General features: G+C 38.0%; 1 protein-coding gene across 1 annotated transcript; it reads left to right on the forward strand.

Moving 5' to 3' along the window:
• Positions 1–359: 359 nt before the first annotated feature.
• Positions 360–14,591, forward strand: LOC107322909 (protein-glutamine gamma-glutamyltransferase 6-like). The gene is made up of 14 exons (XM_085520384.1): positions 360–653; positions 1,620–1,734; positions 4,061–4,234; positions 4,830–5,069; positions 7,311–7,429; positions 8,012–8,140; positions 8,247–8,427; positions 8,658–8,793; positions 9,494–9,597; positions 9,678–9,920; positions 11,094–11,411; positions 12,216–12,379; positions 13,316–13,440; positions 14,421–14,591. Exons 2-14 carry the CDS (start codon positions 1,728–1,730, stop codon positions 14,569–14,571), a joined length of 2,091 nt encoding a protein of 696 aa, XP_085376510.1. The 5' UTR covers positions 360–653; positions 1,620–1,727; the 3' UTR covers positions 14,572–14,591.
• Positions 14,592–19,441: the final 4,850 nt, after the last annotated feature.

The raw sequence follows: 19,441 nt of genomic DNA on the forward strand, positions 1-19,441 counted from the left end.
ACGAAAATAAGGAAAAGAAGGAATAAAATATTTTGACCATTTTGGATGATAGGTGGGTGGAACTGAGCTAGGAAAAACACCTGTGACACTATTAAGTCATTAGTCACATAGGAACCATGACCGCTGCATTCCAAAGGGATTACAAAAGTGGCTGCTAATGCTTTGGTGTGGTGAAGGTGTCGACTGTCAGGTGCTGGTTTAGGATGTAGGCCACTATGAAAGTTTAGGAAGGCTTGGTGAACACCACAATGGGTACGTCATACAGAGGTAAAGGAGGTGGATGCAGCCGAGACAGAAAAAGTGGTCTGAATTTTAATTGCCTATGCGAGTAGCAAGGAAGAAAAAAGGAACTAGTCATGCTCCAGAGGGAGCAGTGTGAAGCGTCTGAAGCAATCACTGTAAGTACTGAACACCTGAACTTAAGAACTGGTTGATGCGGTTCATCACTAGGACTGTGTGTGAAGATCAGGTAACATCAGAGGCTTGTGGCTCTTTTGGTTTCCAAGGACTATGAATTAAGGAGAAGAGAAAAAGACTAACTAAAGCAGCTCTGAAAAGCAATCAAATCCATTCAAGGAGACTCCTGGAACAAGTTCTAAGAGCCTGAGCATCCCAGGAACTTCCAAGAAGAGGAAGGACCTCTGAATTATAATGTAAGTGGAAATATACACTGTCATACCTGATACAGTGCTGCCAAGTATGAAAAGCTGTATTGTTTTTCTTTCAGAACAGGACAGGCATGAAAGCCATATAAGTACTCTCCTTGTGTTCATGCTATCAAAGCCAAGTTTCACAAAAAGATGTGAAAAGCCCATATATATATATATGTATGTATATGTATAAATTTCTAGAATAGGAATAGATCTTAATTTCTGCCTATTTGCTATTTTTCTCTTAATTTAAAAATTTAGATTTATATATATATATATATATATATATATATATATATATATATATATATACATAAAAATGTAAAGTCTTTACTGAACACTAAAATATGATAAGTGGAGATGAGGAATTTAAACATGATAATTATTTGTCCCCAGAAAAATGTCACTTATTACCTGCATGCTTTTTAAGTAAATTTTAAAGTTTGAGCTGATAGAAATTATTAATGGTTAATAATTTGGGTTCTGGGAATTTTTTATTTATTTTATTTTTAAGAAGATTTCTGTTTGAATAGATAATATGGAGCTTGCTAATAAAACAGATATATATTGGTTTATACTGGGAATTTGTCATTTCACTTAGGGCAGGGGGCAAGGTCTTAAAACCAGAAATCACATTAACCAACCTGGAAGTTAAGTCATCAGGAAATGCCTCTTTTCCTTCATATGGTTTGTATGTCCCACCACACTCCCTATTTCCTCATCCCCGAAGATAACTTATTCATGGCACACCCATTATTCTTTGTAGGAAGTCCTACTCGTCTTGGAATTTGGGAGAATGCATTTCCTCTGAGTAAATAATTTTGGTATCTCCTCCCATAATTACACCCACATTGTACAGAAACATTGGCATTAGACATACTTATATTATAGCAACTAATTAATTCATTTGACAAGCCTACATGTATTAATAACAACTGCTAAGTGCCCATTCCTTTTCTTGAATTTCAGCTGTCGGTACACAAAGATTGCTGGGTTTCTTCGTTTTTTGAATAGCGCAAATTGGACTTCCTTGAAGAACAAAGTAGAAGGCGTATGCAATTCACATAAGCTGAGGGAATGGCAGGTGAGTTCTGTGTGTCAGTAGCTTCCCTTCAGCAGGTACTTTACTTGGGACTGGTTACTTATGATACATGCCCTGTAGAAATCTGCACAGATTTTTTTTTATCTGGAGGAAGTCTCATAGTACCATTTGTTCTTGCATCTCATTTTCAGTGTCTTATTGCCATTACAATGACTGAAAATTATTTTCAGCCTTGCGGGAGTCATTTTTGAGGAGGAAAAAAAGGAATTCCCATCACTTCAAAGGCATCACACCTAACTCTAGTTAACCTAACTCTAGTTAAACCCTTTATTTTTAAATGCTTTTTAAAAATCATTATACTTTATTTTGTATTAAGAAAATTTGTGTAAACTGATGTAAGCAAGCTGCAAGCATGAACTCTATAGATGGGAATTCAAAGAAGTCTTAAAACTCTAGTAATGACAATATTTTTGCTATATATTGACCAAGATCAATGTTTAAAATAATGACTGATGATCTGGACAATGGGAAAGCAGGTCTATCTTCTTCTCATTCATGAAAGACAAGTTTTCAAGTACATTTTTAAGTGTTGCTTTGCTGAGGAAATAGCCTAATGCAGTGGATGTCGTAGAAAAGTGTAATATTGTTTCTTTTAGTCTATTAATGCTTATATTACCTCTCTGTAATCTTGGACTACAAAGAAAATACTCTTTTCCCTTGAATGTTATTACAGTACTTTTTTGGCAGATTAAGGTAGATTTTGTTCTTAATCTTTCTTCAAAGTTTGTGCGTCGATTGTATTTTAAGATGCAGCTATACTGTTTCAGGTCTGACCTAGTAGTTCATTGCTGTGCTATATGGTATGAGACAAAACTGGAATCTTCTCTGAAGACCTCAACCAAAATACAGCATTATGCCACAGGCCTTAATCCATTCCTTCCCACTTTGAGCACTGCATTGAAGCATGAGCAAGAGCAGGGAAAACATTCCTGCTAGGAGTATCATATACATACTTGCTTTTTATGCTAGTATAGTGTATATATATATATGCTTAATTATATATGCTTATGTACATAATGCACATATTCATTAAACATATGTTTTGATGCTAGTATAGCTTTTAAGGTGGCAAACACTACTTTGTGGATTTTATACAATAGACTACAATAAGAGTATGTATGAAGGGGGACCCTTGTTATCATAGAGCTCCAAGCACATTAGAAGTAATCAGAATTACTCTAGGATATGATGAAGGCAAAACCTGCTACAACAGCAATCCCAACCATCCACTTGTAATTTTGGACAGTGCTAAATTTAGCCAGTTGACTTTCTGTGTCAAAAGATCCAGCATATCACAGAATGACCTGGGTTGGAAGGGACCTTAAAGATCATGAAGTTCCAACCCACCCTGCCTGGCAGGGCCACCAAACTTCCACATTTACTAGATCAGGTTGCCCAGGGCCCCATCCAACCTGGCCTTGAACACCTCCAAGGACTGGGCATCCACAACCTCCCTGGGCAGCCTGTTCCAGGACCTCACCACTCTGTATCATAGAACTGCTTGAGTTGAAAGGAATCTTTAAAGGCCATCTAGTCTGACTCCCTGCAATGAAGAGAGACACCTATAGTTTCATCAGGAGCTCAAATGCCCTCCAGCTTAACTCTGAGCATTTCCAGGGATGGGGCATCCAACACCTCATCTCTGGGAAGCCTATGCCAGTGCCTTATTGCCCTTATTGTAGAAAAACATATTCCTTATATTCAATCCAAATACCTCCTCTGTTGGTTTGAAACTATTTCCCCTTGTCCTATCACAACAGACCCTTCTAGTGAGTTTCTCCCCTTTTTTTTTTTTTTTTTTAACAGTCCCCCCCTCCTTTAGATACTGCTAATACATTCACAAGTATTTCCTATTCATTCATTAAAGACAGATCATCTCTCACTACGTGTCTTTCCTTAATCAAGGCCAGGTGTCACCAAAATGTAAGCAGGAAAAGTAAGAAATCCTAACAAACATTTCTGGAAACTTAAAACATATATGTTGAGAACTGTAGAGTGACTAGTAGCCACATCATTTGGTGCTAACTTTGAAAAGACAGAAGCAAAGTGATTTGCTTCCATAAATTTTTCATTCATAAAAATGCACCTTGTACTATATAGAAAGTATTTGTGAACTTGTTGTATGACTGCCCAGTAACAAAATACAAGCTCATTCTTTCTGTTATTAGCCACTAGATTTCATCAATTTAGTTGACCATCTGTCCTTTTTCCAATAAAAGATAACTGCTCTTACTAATCTCATCGTTCTTGGCAGGAAATGAGTTCTTCTCATGCTGTTAGCTTCTTAATATTTTCTCTTATTTTACAGAGCTGAAACCAACACATATTAGCTGGCAGCCTTCAGTAAATGCAAGTGCACACCATACTGACAGATATGCCAACACTGAGCTGACCGTGAGGCGTGGACAAGCCTTCACTATTACTCTGTACTTCAACAGACAAAAGCACCCTGGGGAGAGCCTAGCCTTTGTCACTGAAATAGGTAATGCTCCCTTAGATTACTCCACACTCACACATAGCTTCCCCTTATTATCATAGAATGGCTTAGGTTGGAGGGGACTTTAAAGATCCAACCCCTTGCCACGGGCTGGTCACCACCCACCGGACAGGGCCTAGAGCCCCATTCAACTCAGCCTTGAATGCTTCCAGAGAGTTTAAAGCCATTCCTTCTTGGAATTTCTTCTCAGCAGACACTGCTGGCTCATTTTGAGTTTTTCATCCAGCAGGACTCCCATGTCCTTCTCCAGAGGGCTGCTCTCAATGAGTTCTACTCTGTCTGTATGTGTATCCAGGTTTGCCTCAACCCAAGTGCAGCAACTTGCACTAGATCTTGATAAACCTCATTAGATTCTCATATGCCCAATTTTTTAATATGTCCAGGTCCCTCTGGATGGTATTACTCCCTTCTATTTTGCCAACTTACTATTATGTTTAGAGATGCATTTTTTCTTTCGCATTTCTAACACCTCTTAACCCCACAATATGTTCCTTTGTGTGGAACCTTTGTAACATAAGTGTGAGGTTATTACTGAAGTAGCCCTTTAGAATATGAACTAATTGCCTACTCTTCCTGGCAGGACCATCCCCCTCAGAAGCTCATCGTACAAGGGCTGTGTTTAACCTCTCTGAGGTGGGACCAAGTGGCTGGAGAGCTGCCCAGGGACCCAGTGAGTCTGGATACATGACCTTTATAATAACTAGCCCACCTAATGCCATCATTGGACGATACAATCTCATCCTCCAGGTAAACTCAGGGAACAAGATATTCTCCAGATTCCTGGGGCAGTTTGTGATTCTTTTCAATCCTTGGTGCCCAGGTAGGTACTGAAGACTTTTCTCTTGAACATAAACGAACTATTAGCTTGATCCTCCAAGCTGCCTTTCTTTGGGTTGCTATATCTCAGCTATGCATTCACAGATCTGGTTTTACTACATTAAAAATGCACCACCTTTCCTCATCTTTTTAACAAAATGTGCTCTATGGAATGACATTATAGACTCTGTCTTCAGGACTGAGCAGATCACTCATTCTATAGATGACAGCTAACAGACTTTCATTTAAGCATATGCATTTCAGAAAGTAAAGCAAGCATACAGTAATGCCTTTTACTTATACAAAAATCAAAGCACTAATGCTCTTGTACATTATATCTACAAAAACATCAGCACAACTATCCTTATGAAAACTGACAGAGGACTAATGTGAAGAATATTGCTACTTTCTATATCTTCATCATGGGCTGAAAAGAGCCTTCTCTTGATGCTCCCATTTTTAATTTCTACAGCCTCAGCGTACTGCAGAAGAAATGCAAATTTCTAGACTCAGATTTTGCAAATACACGACAGAAACCTAGATTAGCATTAGACTGTATCACTTCAAAGTTAAGAGAGCCTGTAAGAGAAGAGAAATTGTTGCCAGATGATAAAGTAAGCTATGTCCTTATAATTAACACTAATGATTTTGCAGAAAAGCCCTCCAGATTTATCAGACCATGCGTTAACCACTGCTAAACAAAAGCAAGTATCCTTCAAGTTAAGATTTGTCTAAATAAGCTGCTGCTCCTGAGACAGGAACAGAATCAATCTGAGGATACATTACCACTATAGGAAGTGCCATAGTAAAAGGGAAATAGAACAACCTATGTTCTCTGCAAATGACCGTATGTAATTACATTTCCACATAGGAGCTTAGTCATTGAGCTGGAAAAGACAGGAATTAATTCATATGCTGTAATATCAGTAAATGCTTAAAGCAGTTGGGGCTTCAGATGGAACAATGAGGGATATAGAGGCACTTACAGGTCAAACCACAGTCAAATGTCCCTGAAAAGACAAATGCAGTCTTGAACTGCATGAGAGGAAACACCTCCTCAGATGTATAAATATTAATATCACTAATGTGACCTCACTTGGGCTATTCTTTCAGTTAATCGTTCCTGAACAGAAATTATAGAGTATAACATGTTCAGATCAGTGTTACTACCATGACTGAAAACACAAAAAGCCTCTTGAGTAAGAAAAGAGCTGCTTAAAATTTTTAGTTTACCCAATAGAAAGCAATTAATTTCACAGATGGCATTTCTAAAATAGATACAGAATTTGGAAACAGGAAATTCCATCTTCTAAGAATGGTAAAATTATCAATAAACTTATTAATTCACTGAAGAGTGAAATGATGTTTTTAAATTAAATGTCTTTATGAAACTTTAATAAAGGGATATTGCTCCAAGATACTTGCAACCTCAGCCATTCTGAGATTCTGACACAATCTTTTTACTTGCAGGAAGGAAAGGAAGGGAAGTTCCCTTAGGGAGGTAAAAAAGTTGACTCGACAGAACAGAAAACTTTTATATAAATTTTCTTAAATACTGAAGTTTCTGAAAATAATTTTCAGTATTATGATATTAAGCACAGAGCTAAGCAGATAGTGCTACATAACGAGAGAACAAATCAACCTAAAAATCTGTACGAAGACAACGCTCCTGCAGAAGCTAAACACTGCCGTAGAGTAGGACAACCAATGAGTAGCAATGCAGTCAGAGTTCAGCAGCTCTCCTAATAACATTCTGGTAGTTGTTTGGATCAGGCAAGTAGAGATTTTTGTTTGAGACTTTTAAAACAAGATGAACATTACTGAAAAATAAAGGGAAATATTATCTGCATGGTAATTTTGGAATGATTTTTCTAACTATTCCAACAAAGCAGAAAACTCCAGTGAACTAGCTGGGATTTTTTCCATTTCCTTACAAAAATAAAACATAAAAATAGGCAACATTTGTATAATACAAGTACTAAAATTGAGGAAAACAGTAACAGCAAAACACACACACACACACACATATTAGTATATATAGATAGATATATTTTTTTTCCCCCTACCACCAGGACATATACAATAACAAGGAATTTTCACTGAATTGCACATGTCCAGGGAGTTTTAATACTAAAATTTGGTTTCCCAAATAGTGAAGTTAATTCCACACTTTGAGTCAAGATAGAAATCTTTTTTCAAAGACTGCAAGTTTTAAGCGTAAAACCATGTACAACTTGCTTTTCAGGTGATGATGTCTACATAACTAATGAAAACGAGAGACAGGAATACGTTCTAAATGAAAATGGAATTATCTTTGTGGGCAATGCAAAATACATTGAAGCAAGAGGATGGTACTATGGACAGGTAAGCTGCAGAAAGTTCATCTGTCTCCAGTATCATTTCAACTTACCATTGTTTGCTTGTTTGATAAGTAATACACATTTATATGAAAACTGTACAAACCTGGCTGGTTCTGCTTGTGGTGTGCTGTGTGCCTAGCAAGACTTTGGATTGAGAACTTAGAATAGCACTGCAGCTAGGATTGACTTCTACAAGTACCATAAGCTCCAAATACAATTATAGAGCTTATGAAAATATTCCCACCGGGCTCCAAGATGCCCACTATTTTCAATGAATATACAACTGGCTAGAAATGACATTGATACCATTCCAGGGAATCCAGTAACTGCAAAAAGAATAAGCTTTCCAGTTTTAGTTTTCAGAAGTCATTTCTTCTAATGGACAAAGGCACTATGCCAGACTTAGGGTTTACTTAGACATCCTCGGCTTTAGCCAATACTGTAGTGTGAATTGCACACTACTGACTTTATGCCTAACTCCCCCTATAATCTTTGGTCTGGAATACCTCAGAAAGGAGAAACTGTCATGGAATCTGCTTTAATTATGTTAGCGTAACTATTTTCTTAAAATTTTCTCTTATCACAGTTTCAAGACCACATCCTAAACATCTGTCTCACCATGCTTGATCTGAGTCTATACTATCGTCAGGATCCAGCTCTTGATGTATCTCGAAGAGGAGATCCTAAATATGTGGGCCGAGTCATCAGTTCTATGGTAAGAACTGGACAATTTACACAAAAGCAGAATGCATTAGTAACCCTGTACATGGTATATTACATACAACTGCTTTTTTCTGTTCTGTCCACTGGCCTATTTTTAGATCAATGGAAACGATAATGATAATGGAGTTCTCCTGGGAAAGTGGCAAGGAAGCTTCCATTCACATGAGAACCCATCCAGATGGGATGGCAGCGTAGTAATCCTCCAGAAATGGCGTCAGGATAACTACAAACCTGTTCAATACGGCCAGTGCTGGGTGTTTGCAGGTGTGATGTGTACAGGTAAGCACTGAGGGTAAAAGACTGTGGTGAAATAGAGGCAGCACTTTGTGACCTCAGGTTTTATCAGAACCACAGAGCAGTTAAATCTATAAGAGGAACAGTGCTTTGAAGGCATCCTGAAGAATCAAATATTCTGATAACTTTTTTTTTTTTTTTTCTTAAATCTCAGACATAATCTATTACAAAAGTTTTTTGTTTTTTTTTTCTTTTTTTTTTTAAATGTATTTCAGTTCTGAGGTGCCTGGGGATTCCAACTCGTTTGGTTTCCAACTTTAATTCTGCTCATGATGTGGATAGAAACCTGAGCATCGATAAGTACTATGACAGCTCTGGAAAAAGTCTTAATATCAGCAAGGATTCCACATGGTAAATATGAATTTGTGCATCTCACAACCAGTTAGAATGTCATATAAAGCCATATTCTATATGCTTACTTCAAACAAACAAACAAAAAGAATAATTGCACGCACCACTAAAGGTTGGGGATTGACCTGCTGGAAGAGAGTTCTTCAGGGAAGGACTTAAGTGTCCTGGTGGACACGAGGTTGACCATAGGCCAGCAGTGTACCTTTGTGGCCAAGAAGGCCAATGCAATCCCTCAGGTTATCATTAAAAAGATAATGGCCAACAGGTCAAGGGAGGTTCTCCTCTTCAGTTTCTAGTTCAGAAAGTCCCTAATTTTCTGTCTGCTAGAAACAAGGTGGGTACATCAGGGGAAGGATCACTCTAATCACATGCTGTTCCTAGCTTTTTTTTTTTCTAATAATTTCCTGCTGCACACAACTATAGACGAACTATTAAACTTTATGAATAATTTGAGTATAGCTGTCTCAGGTTTCTTTTTAACTAGAAGCCCTTACATTTGAAGGTTACTGAGCCCAATCCCCAAGCATTGTCCATATGTAAATCTGTACTTCATAAAAAGCAATGAACTGCTGTAAATAGACAACTTATGTCATACCTTAAATAATCTTTAAAAAACAAAACCATTCCCTTCACCTTTCAATCTGGGAGCCTATCTGCCTCCATATTGCTATGCTTTCTAGACATTGTGCTCTGCCTCTAGGGATTATCATGTCTGGAACGAAAGCTGGTTCATTCGCCCAGATCTGGGAACACGATACAATGGATGGCAAGTTTTAGATGCAACTCCACAGGAACAAAGCAAAGGTAACAGTGTAATGACTCAACATTTCTTCTCCAAACTGAGCATGATTAATCAAGTTTGACACGTTTTTTTCATGCTTTAGGATTATTCCAGTGCGGCCCTGCATCTGTCGTAGCCATCAAAGAAGGTGACGTAGACCTGGATTACGACACCTTATTTGTGTATACAGAGGTGAATGCTGATTGCAACAGATGGATTGTATACAATGATGGAACTAAGAAAAGAGTTTACTGTGATACTGAAATAATTGGCAGGTTTATCAGCACCAAAGCTGTTGGCAGCAATTCCCGCGTGGATATCACTTATAACTACAAATATGCAGAAGGTAGAGTTTGTTATCCTAATTTATCCCTTTCTGAACTTGTGGTGGTAGGACGGGTAGCCTGTTTAGTTTGGGTGTTTCTCAGATTCCTTCAGAAAATATTTCTGTTGTCAGACTGCTTTCCTAATATAGCAAGTATTATATTTTTGTTTTTGTGTACTTGCTAGCTTACTGTGACAGACACTAAATAAACTTCATTCTCTCACACAAAGTTACAAGAGGAAATATATACAAAAAACCAAACCAAAACAAAAAACACCTGAGCTCTGTGCTTTACTATCAGGGGCAGACAAATCCAAATTTTTGTAAGTCTTAAAGCATCCACTGACTGGGTGAGGACAATCATCAAGTCCCTAATCAAATACCTTAAAGCAGTCTTCTAGTACTAGACATCTATCCCCCCATATGACCACACACTCAGTTTCTCCCAAAGAAACTCTACTGTGTCCATTACAACTCTTAATCTTTTCTTTATGAAGACCCCATTTTACACTGCTCCCATGAGCAGTGACTCAGCCTTCCTGTCTGACTTATTCACCAAACTATGCCCTCTCACACTTCTACTTTGACATCCAGCCATCAGCTAACTAGCCGCTGTTATATGTTTGCACCCTCTGTAGACTCAGTCTTCACAGTATTGGATTCTGAAAACAAAACAGTTGGGATACAGGAAAGGTAGTAAGTGTCATTCGTCTGTACTTAAGAAAACAAAGGAGCAAGTATTAAAAACCACTAAACCATATGTTTGCAGGGATGTTTTTAGATGCCTAATTTCTGAGGGGAGATATGTCTTTCAATAAGAGTTCAGAATCAGTGGCTGTATTTCAGTACTTTCCTCTGCAAGGTTTTAGCACAACCACATTTAATACAGAGGCTGGTTAGATTAGCAGTGACACCTATAACACTACTGCACATTCTGATCAAAGAAAAAAATATTTTGCATACAAAAAAAAGAAAGCCACAACAAATGAATGATATTTCATTTCAGGGACTTATTCACCTCATTACAACTACTTTCATGTGAAAAAAGACTAATACAAATTTGAGGAACTTTCAGTTGTTTCAGACTTCTAGGCAATATAGAGCTGAGAACCTTTGCCATTCTGATAGATTTTCCATAGAGGAGGTCCAAAGGCAATAAATAAATATTTTTACTTGGTTCTCTTGTTTAACCAGGCTCCCCTGAGGAAAGAAGAGTGTACAAAAAGGCCTTGGCCAAGATATTTGGATCACACATCACAGAAGGACACACCACTTCCCCACGTGAAAGACCTGCAGAGGCAATGAGAAACCCTGGAATCTCTGGGAAGTTCAAGCTGGCTGAACCTCCAGTGTTTGGCAAAGACATTAACCTCATCTTAATTCTCAATAACCTATCCACTGACCACAAGACTGTGAAAATAGACATCAGTGCATCAAGTGTCCTGTACACCAGAAGGGCAGTGGCAGAGATCCTGAAAGCAAACACCTCTGTGGATCTTGGTTCTAAGCAAGGTAACTTCTAATAATCCCAAAGAGCATTTCTACAGCTTTTTTTTAGCCATTAAAATGACCTGAAGGCAAAGAGAAGGAAGAAACATTGATATGTCTATGTCAGCCTTACAGTACATTGACTTATTCCATCTCCCAGTAGCACTGTTTATGCACAAGATATTTTTCACTTTAAAAAATGTCAATAGTTCAACCAGGAAGCAAAGGTTCCATGAGTTGTTACATAGAAAGCTACATCTACAGTAGAGTACCAGAAACAACGCAACATCCCTGTTTATTGGAGGGGAGTTGGACTGTTGGACTAGATAATGACCTTTTAGGGTCACTCCCAACACAAATGGTTCTATGATATATGTGTGCTCACGATCATTACGATATGTATAGGTACACATCTTACCCTATAAAGAAATTAAGCCTGTTGTATAAAGATCTTTTTCCTCTCCAGGGGCTGCAGAGATAAACACCCTCCCTCTCTCACACACACATAACAGAAAAGTAGTAGGACTAACACAATAAGTAGCTGACCAGAATGCTTGAAAAAGATCTCTGGAACTTGACCCATGCTCTCTTCTTGAATTAAGTAAACAAATAGGATACATGGAGAGAACAAATAGTTATATGCCTAACTAGTAAAAACTCGCAGAGACAGAAATCCAGGGAAATGCAGATAAGAAGATTCTACTTCAGACCAAATCCTCCACTCCAACCTCTGCTGCCTTGTCTTCTGCTCTCTTTGATAATTTCAAATACTCTCTTTTCTTCAGTATTCTTTCAAAATGTAATAGTTCCTACATGTTTGAATTGCAGGGAAACATATCCGGTTAAAGATCCCTTATGCTTATTATGGGAAATACTTGACCACCGACAAAAGGATCCAAGTTACTGCTTTGTGTGAAGTCATGCACATGCATGGAGTTAAGCTGCTGGTGGAGAAGACAATCATTTTAGAGGACACAAACATTATCATTAAGGTAAACAATTCCCTTACTGATACCCTAAAAAGAGAGAAAGAACTAAATATCCTTCCTAAAGCTCAGTACTTAAGATGAGAATTTGAGGATAAATGTATGAAATTAGACTGCAGTTCCAGGCGTTGCTCTAAAATTTTGCCTGCTTAATCTGAGAAAGCATGTTTTCTCAAAATGACAGTGTATGAGAGAGACCACTTTTAATCTGCTTTGTTACCATTCTTCTTTCCCAGTCACATTTCACTACTTTGGCTTTACAGAAATTGTTTTTGTTCCATATCTATTCCAGCTGTTGGCAAGCGTTCAGATTGCCTTCAAATAATTTTGCCTTCTCCCAGAGTACAGAGTTAAATCCTGAGTTCTAATCTATATCAAGGCCAGTTTATGGAGTTTTAACAATTTAATCCTAATTAATTATGTGCCCTGAAAAAACACCAACCCAAATATCAGACAGATTTAATGATACGTCTATGTAGTCAGTGGTCTATTTCACTAAAATGGTATTAAAAAAAAAAAAGAGCAACCAAAAACCAAAACAATGCATGTAGCTCAATAAGAAGAATTTCTTCTCAGAAGGAATAGTGCTGCAGTGGTACAGGCTGCCCATAGAGGTGATGGAGTAACTGTCCCTGGGGGTGTTTAAGGAAAGGGCAGATGTAGTACTTAGGGAGATGGTTTAGTGGGCAGCATTGGTGGTAGACAGAAGGTTGGACTAGATGACCTTGGAGGTCTTTTTCAACCTTAATGATTCTGTAATACTATTTAGCTAATCCAAATCCAGCTTCAAGTACTAGGAAAGCATACCTATTGCGTGTTAAATTCCAATACTCTTACCAATATCTCATTCATCTTCAAATATAAGAGATGCTCTCCTTACAGTTCAACTGAGTCTCTAGAAAAGTACAAGTGAATGATGAGTAAAGTGTCTTTGTCATTTAGATTCCTCGTCGTGTTGTAGTGAACAAAGCTGCAACCCTAGAGATCTCCTATGCAAATCCACTCCCTGAACCTGTGGACCGCTGTGTACTCCTGGTGACTGTGATGAATCAACAGGTCAAGATACAGTAAGTGAAAGCTGTTGGATTTACTCAGTGCATGATCAATTGCATGGTTAGTTTCTCAGTTAACAAACATGTAAATTCTCATTACTGTGTAATAAATATTCTATTTATTAACATAAAAATGCTATAAATAAATACATACTGAGAATGAATGATTTCTCAATCATATATTATCTTTTTTCCTAAGAACTTCTTGAAGAACTAAAAACTGCTAACAGCCTTCTTGGGAAAGCATGTGCATGTATTATTTTGTCTATCTGATATTTCTTTCACTGTTCAGCTTTTCATCTACAATACCCCCATAGTACTAAAGTAAGTCTGAGCAAGAGTAAATAAATAGGACAATGTCTTAGCTTCCTTTGTCCCAGCACAAAAAGAAATTGCTCTGCTCTCCTTTCAAGTAGGAGAAAACTGTCTTTTCAAAACTAACAGCAAAATGTTCCATTATCTTTTTTGATTTTTTTTAACCCCAACTCTTGGAAACTTTTTTTTTTTTTAAATGAATTCATTCAGTGTTGAGTATTAATTACCTAAAGCTTGTTTTATTATAATACAGCTTGACTTGCTGTGGCTCTGAAAATATCTGGACATGATAACTCAAAATATGGAACATAATTTCAGGCCATCAGGAAAAAAAAATATATAACCATATTAGTGGCAAAATGGGTATGAGTCAAGCATCATCAACAGACCTTTAACATCAGTCTTCCTATTCCAACTTTCTGTGCTGACTACCCAAACTTGTATCCAGTTCTAACACAGAAGCTTGAAGCAGGGATTCAAACCTTCATCATTCTGTTCTAGACTAAACAATTGCAGCACTGTCCTCTCACTCTGCGCAAAATCCCAAATAACTCACAGAACACAGCACTGGGTCTTCAGTAACCCATTGGCATCCCAGCTATTGTGCATCTCTGCTTCTTGGCAATCTCAAGAAAAGACAATCTATGTCTGAATGAAATTATTTTTTGTTTTGTTTTCAGTCTGGCACGACTGGCACCAAGGGAGAGATCAAGGATTTATTTTGAATTCACACCTCGCAGGACTGGGCCCTTACAGCTGCAAGTAGACTTCTCTTGTGACAAATTTTCACACGTTAAGGGCTTCGTCACCATTGCAGTAGCAGCTGCATAACACAATGGAGTCAATCTCCTATCTCAGCATTATCACAACAGGACTTTCTTCTCCAAATAGGGAACAGAAATCATCTCTCATAGTACAATAGAATCAAGTTATCTGCTTTTACAACACTTCATTATTTAGTCTCTAACTGCACTTCCTTTTTTTTTCCTTTTTGTCATGACACCTAGAGAAATAAACCTCCTTTCCTTGTATAGATAGTTTCACTATTATATTAAATCTACTGATTGCATTAAGCTTCAGATTTTGACTTTTCCATCAAATAATTAATGCAATCTCTTCATAATCTCATTCTAGTCACCAGCAATAAATAAAAGCTATTAAATAACTGTATTTTTTTGTAATAGAACATACATTGCATGAAAAAATTATGAGAAATCACAAGACTGAGGAAAGCTCCTTTTCTTGTATTTAACAAGTTTCTTACATTAGAATACTTCCTCCATTTTTCAGTATCTAATGCCACCTGTGACTTTGTGAGAGGGGAAAAAAAAAAAAAAAATCCATCAAAGACCATGAAAACAGTCTTCCCATGCCCTATGGTCACAGGCCTACAAACAGAGCAGACAATTCACATACATATTCAACTCAGTAATGTGATGATCAAGTCCCAAGCAGCATGAAGGACAGGAAGAGCCTTGCATTAATATAGAAGCTCAGCAACACATATTAACATTTTTTTCCCACCACAAGTTACTAGGCCGGTCACTAGAGACAAAGAAAATATTCATCATCAAACCTTCTAAACACAGCCTGTTCACAGGCAGAACCTGCTCCACACTCCTGTCATAGTGTTTGCATACAGATGTCCCTTTTGAGAGTTCCTGATCCTATCAATGCCAGGTATCAGTTCTCACCCAAACCACACTTGCAAATAGAATCATAGAATGGCTAAGATTGGAGCGGACCTTAAAGATCACCCAGTTCTAACCCTCTGTTGTGGGCAAGGTTGCCACCCATCAGCTCAGGCTGCCTTGTCCCTAAACAGCTCCAGGGGCCCAACGCCACTTTGGGCAATCTGTTCTCATGTCTTACCACCCTCTGAGCAAAAACATTCTTCCTAACATTCGATCTAAATGTTCCCTCTTTTAGACTGAAGCCCTTGGCCCTTGTCTGTCCCATCACCACATGAGGGGAAAAAAAAAAAAATGAAAAAAAAATCAGTCTCCTTCTTGCCTGTAAGAGCTCCCTTCATGTACTGGAGGGCCACAGTGAGGTCACTCCCACAGCCTTCTCTTCTCCAAGCTGAACAAGCCTAATTCCCTCAGCCTTTTTTCACAGAAGATGTGCACCAGCCCTCTGAGCATTTTTGTGCCCCTCTTCTGGACCCTCTCAAAACAGCTCCACATCCCTCCTAAACTCGATGCAGTACTGCAGACAGAGCCTTACAATGGCAGAATAAACAGGGACAATCCCCTCCTTGCTCACTGCCAGCTCTCTGTTGATGCAGCCCAGGATACATGGGCCTTCCAGGCTGCAAGTGCATACTAGTGGATCACATTCAGCTTTTTGTCCATCAGAATCCCCTACTCCTTCACCACAGGGCTGCTCTCAAGCCCTGCTCCCAGTCTGTATGTGTATCTGGGATTGACACAGTCCAAGTGCAAACAAGCCTACAAGCCTCTCCAGGATTAAAAAAGAAAAATAAGGTGCTCACTCAATTGTTATAACTACCTGGCCTTAGTTTGGATCTTTTCAATATAAATTTAAGCTGCAGACAATTAATTTGCCTTTTTGGTAGCATTCAGTGTTGATATATATCTGGAAACAAAAAAAGAAAAAAGAAGAGACATTTAAAAGGCACGAAGTAGAAGCACTGAGGCAAGGAAAATAAGGGATCACCCTTTCTCCCATTATCCTTCTTGCTTCTAACCTGTCATAGTCCATTGAAAGTGTGCAATGAATGGTGCACAACATCCTCTTGGGGCAAATTGGCAGGGCATGTTTCTAGATAAGTCCTGGCATGAGATGAGGGACAAAAGAACATGACAGCTTAAAGAGCAGAGAAGTGTCTGTAATTACAGCGGATAGAGCTTATGGCAGAAAAAGTGCTGCTCTGCAGCTTCCTCCTGCGTCCAGCTCAAGACAACATGCCAGATAGCTAGAGAGAAATTATGTAGATGTATTAAGAATGCCAAACTATAAACAAATACGAGTAAAAGTAAAGGCAGACACTGATCAATTGTCCATTCTTAACAGAAACCTCTGATGCATAGATGACTGTGTGATCATACCCTCCCAGTGGGATGTTAGGCTTCTAACATAAAAAACACATATTACAGATAATCAAGTCAGGAATAGATAATGAGAAAATCAAGGGTCAGTATGCCTCCAATTGATGTGTGGAAATCAGACTCTATAACCAGAGATAGGTTATAAAGCAGGTATGCGTTTATTCAGCACTGGGCATATGCGGGATCATTCCTCAAGACTCTGTTATGCAAAGTTACGCATAAGACCTTCAAACAGGTCTGTCTTTTTCATAAATTGATTATGTATGCAAAATTGACATTCTAATGAGTTACAGTAACATTACAAATTTATGCAGATTACTGTACATTCCATGCTGTAGAATATGCATATGATATTCATCTATATCTGGTGTTCTGTTCATGTAGTCTCCAGAAACATAAGCTGACACAAACCCATCTGACGAAAATGAAGTTGGGTAGGAGGCACTTGCACAGGGATAAGGTGGATGCCCCATCCCTACAGACATTCAGGGTCAGGCTGGAGGGGCTCTGAGCACTGATGAAGCTGTGGGTGTTCCTATTCATTATAGGGAGCTGGTCCAGACTGCCTTTAAAGATCCCTTCCAACTCAAATGATTCTATGATTCTAAGTTTCCTCTGACTCCTTGAAGACCATTTTCTTTGTTCAATCCAGTCCGGAATGTTTTCTTCTCTTAGCAGAGAAGACACCAGGATACTGATTATAATCCTCAGCCATTCACCAGTTTTAAGTAGCCATAATTAGATACAATATTGTGCAATTAAATCAGGCCTAAATAGATGCTTATGTAGGATATTACTAAAACAACAATAACTTGCAACCACGGGACACACCCTGCTTTATATAAGCTGTAGCTTATTTAGTGGGGTCAGTACCCTAAGCCTTTCATTACTTATGCTGGTGGGAAAGGATTCAGAAAGTCACTGCACACTTTTGTAGCCATAGCCTCAACTACCCAAGTGTGGAAAAGAAGAAAGAAACCTTATGGCTGGTAAGTTTTTTTTTTTTAAAAAATAAAGAAAATAAACCATAGCTTGATTGCTTCAGTCATCACTCTTCCAATACAGATAAGTGACATTTGCTGCAGAAATAGGATAAATTACATCTCATTGTTCTAGGAAAATTAGCCCTTTTTAGGTTAAATGCATTTATTGATTATTCTAGTCAAAATTTATGTATTTGATATAATGTATCTTGATTGGTTTGTTGGTTGTTTTTTGTTTTGTTTCTAAACCACGTGAAAGAAAAGTAGAATAAGAAACCACTTCTTTATTTTAATTTAACCATGTCCGTTAACTGCTCTACCCAGTGCCTCAGCAGCTTTGTTGGATAGAGATGCAAGCATCAAACTGCCACTCTGAAATGCTGCATTCTGATTCCTTTCTGATACCAAACTGATGAATGGCCTCACAAAGGTCATTTGATGGCCTCCAGACCCCATATCCCCATCCTGTGAAGCAGTTATGTCAGCCTGTGTGCTCCTTGGTGGAAACACATCCCTAATATCTATGAATTGTATTGCACCGGCTCCCACACTGACTGGAAAACTCTGCAGAATGTTGCTTATAAACACGTTCCCAAAATCTATCCATTAGAGGACAAGCACTTTCCCAAACAACTTTAAGACTCTTTTCAATGGTTCATTGTCAGGATTATTGAAAGATCTTTTTGTTTGTTTGTTTCCCAAAAGAAAGATACTAAAAAGAAAAAATAAAATTAAATTAAAAAAAAAAAAAATCATAAGATTAGAATTAAAACTGTAAAGAAGATCAAACCAAGAAGTTGACAGTACACATCGGCAAAGACTGGCATTAGATTTTTATTGTGACTTGTGATATGTTCACTAGAAATATCTCTAACAACTAGCTTTGGAAGCCGAGCCAATATATTAACACAGTAAATTCTTAGAGGCAACAAATACTAGTCACTGTTGGATTATTGGTTTTGTTAGAGTTTGTTTTTTTTTAATTTTCCTTTTCTTTTTCTAAGTCTTTCCTATCCCTCCAACTTTGTTGAACATTTTGTCTTCACCTGTGACGTTCTGCACTGGAAATGCTACCAGCATTTACTGGGTTATTAAACATCACTGTCCCACCAGCATCCTCAAAAGCACAGCTCAGTTGATATTGTGTATATGCTACATTTTTGTTTGCTGATACACAAAATGTTCTCTGTTATCTGCATCACTGCAGAACTAATGACACTCTCCAAGGCATAACTCTTTTCCTTGCACGTGAAACCATGATAGCTTTCATATGCTCCAAATTTAGTAGTCTTAGAAACTTCTTTTTCTCTCATACGCTTATTTAACTTGTAAAGTTCAGGAAAAATAATGGTAGGATATATAGAGCTAAAGCGTTGCAAAACTAACTTCTTTTAAAGCTCTGAGCCCAGGAAACGTGTTCTAATTCACTCTTAAATTAGAGGACTTGATGGTAGGATTATTGTTTGCTGTAGGTTCATTTTAATTAAACATATTTAAGCTAGGAAAATAAACTGATGGTGCAAGTAAGAAGCTTCATAGCCATTTCGTATCATGTAACATAAACATTACTGCATATACACATTACTGTACACTGTTGTGCCAACACAGCAGAAAACTCAAGCCCCTCCCCTCCTCCATTCTTGTAGT

Source organism: Coturnix japonica, chromosome 19, assembly GCF_054131305.1.
Source record: "Coturnix japonica strain WE chromosome 19, WE-NBRP24, whole genome shotgun sequence".
NCBI classification, from domain to species: domain Eukaryota; kingdom Metazoa; phylum Chordata; class Aves; order Galliformes; family Phasianidae; genus Coturnix; species Coturnix japonica.

Excerpts from the sequence above, each read along its gene's own strand:
- LOC107322909 (XM_085520384.1), top strand. Across the intron at positions 5,070-7,310 it reads TTTCAATCCTTGGTGCCCAG|GTGATGATGTCTACATAACT; the intron begins GTAGGTACTGAA and ends CTTGCTTTTCAG. Across the intron at positions 7,430-8,011 it reads GAGGATGGTACTATGGACAG|TTTCAAGACCACATCCTAAA; the intron begins GTAAGCTGCAGA and ends CTCTTATCACAG.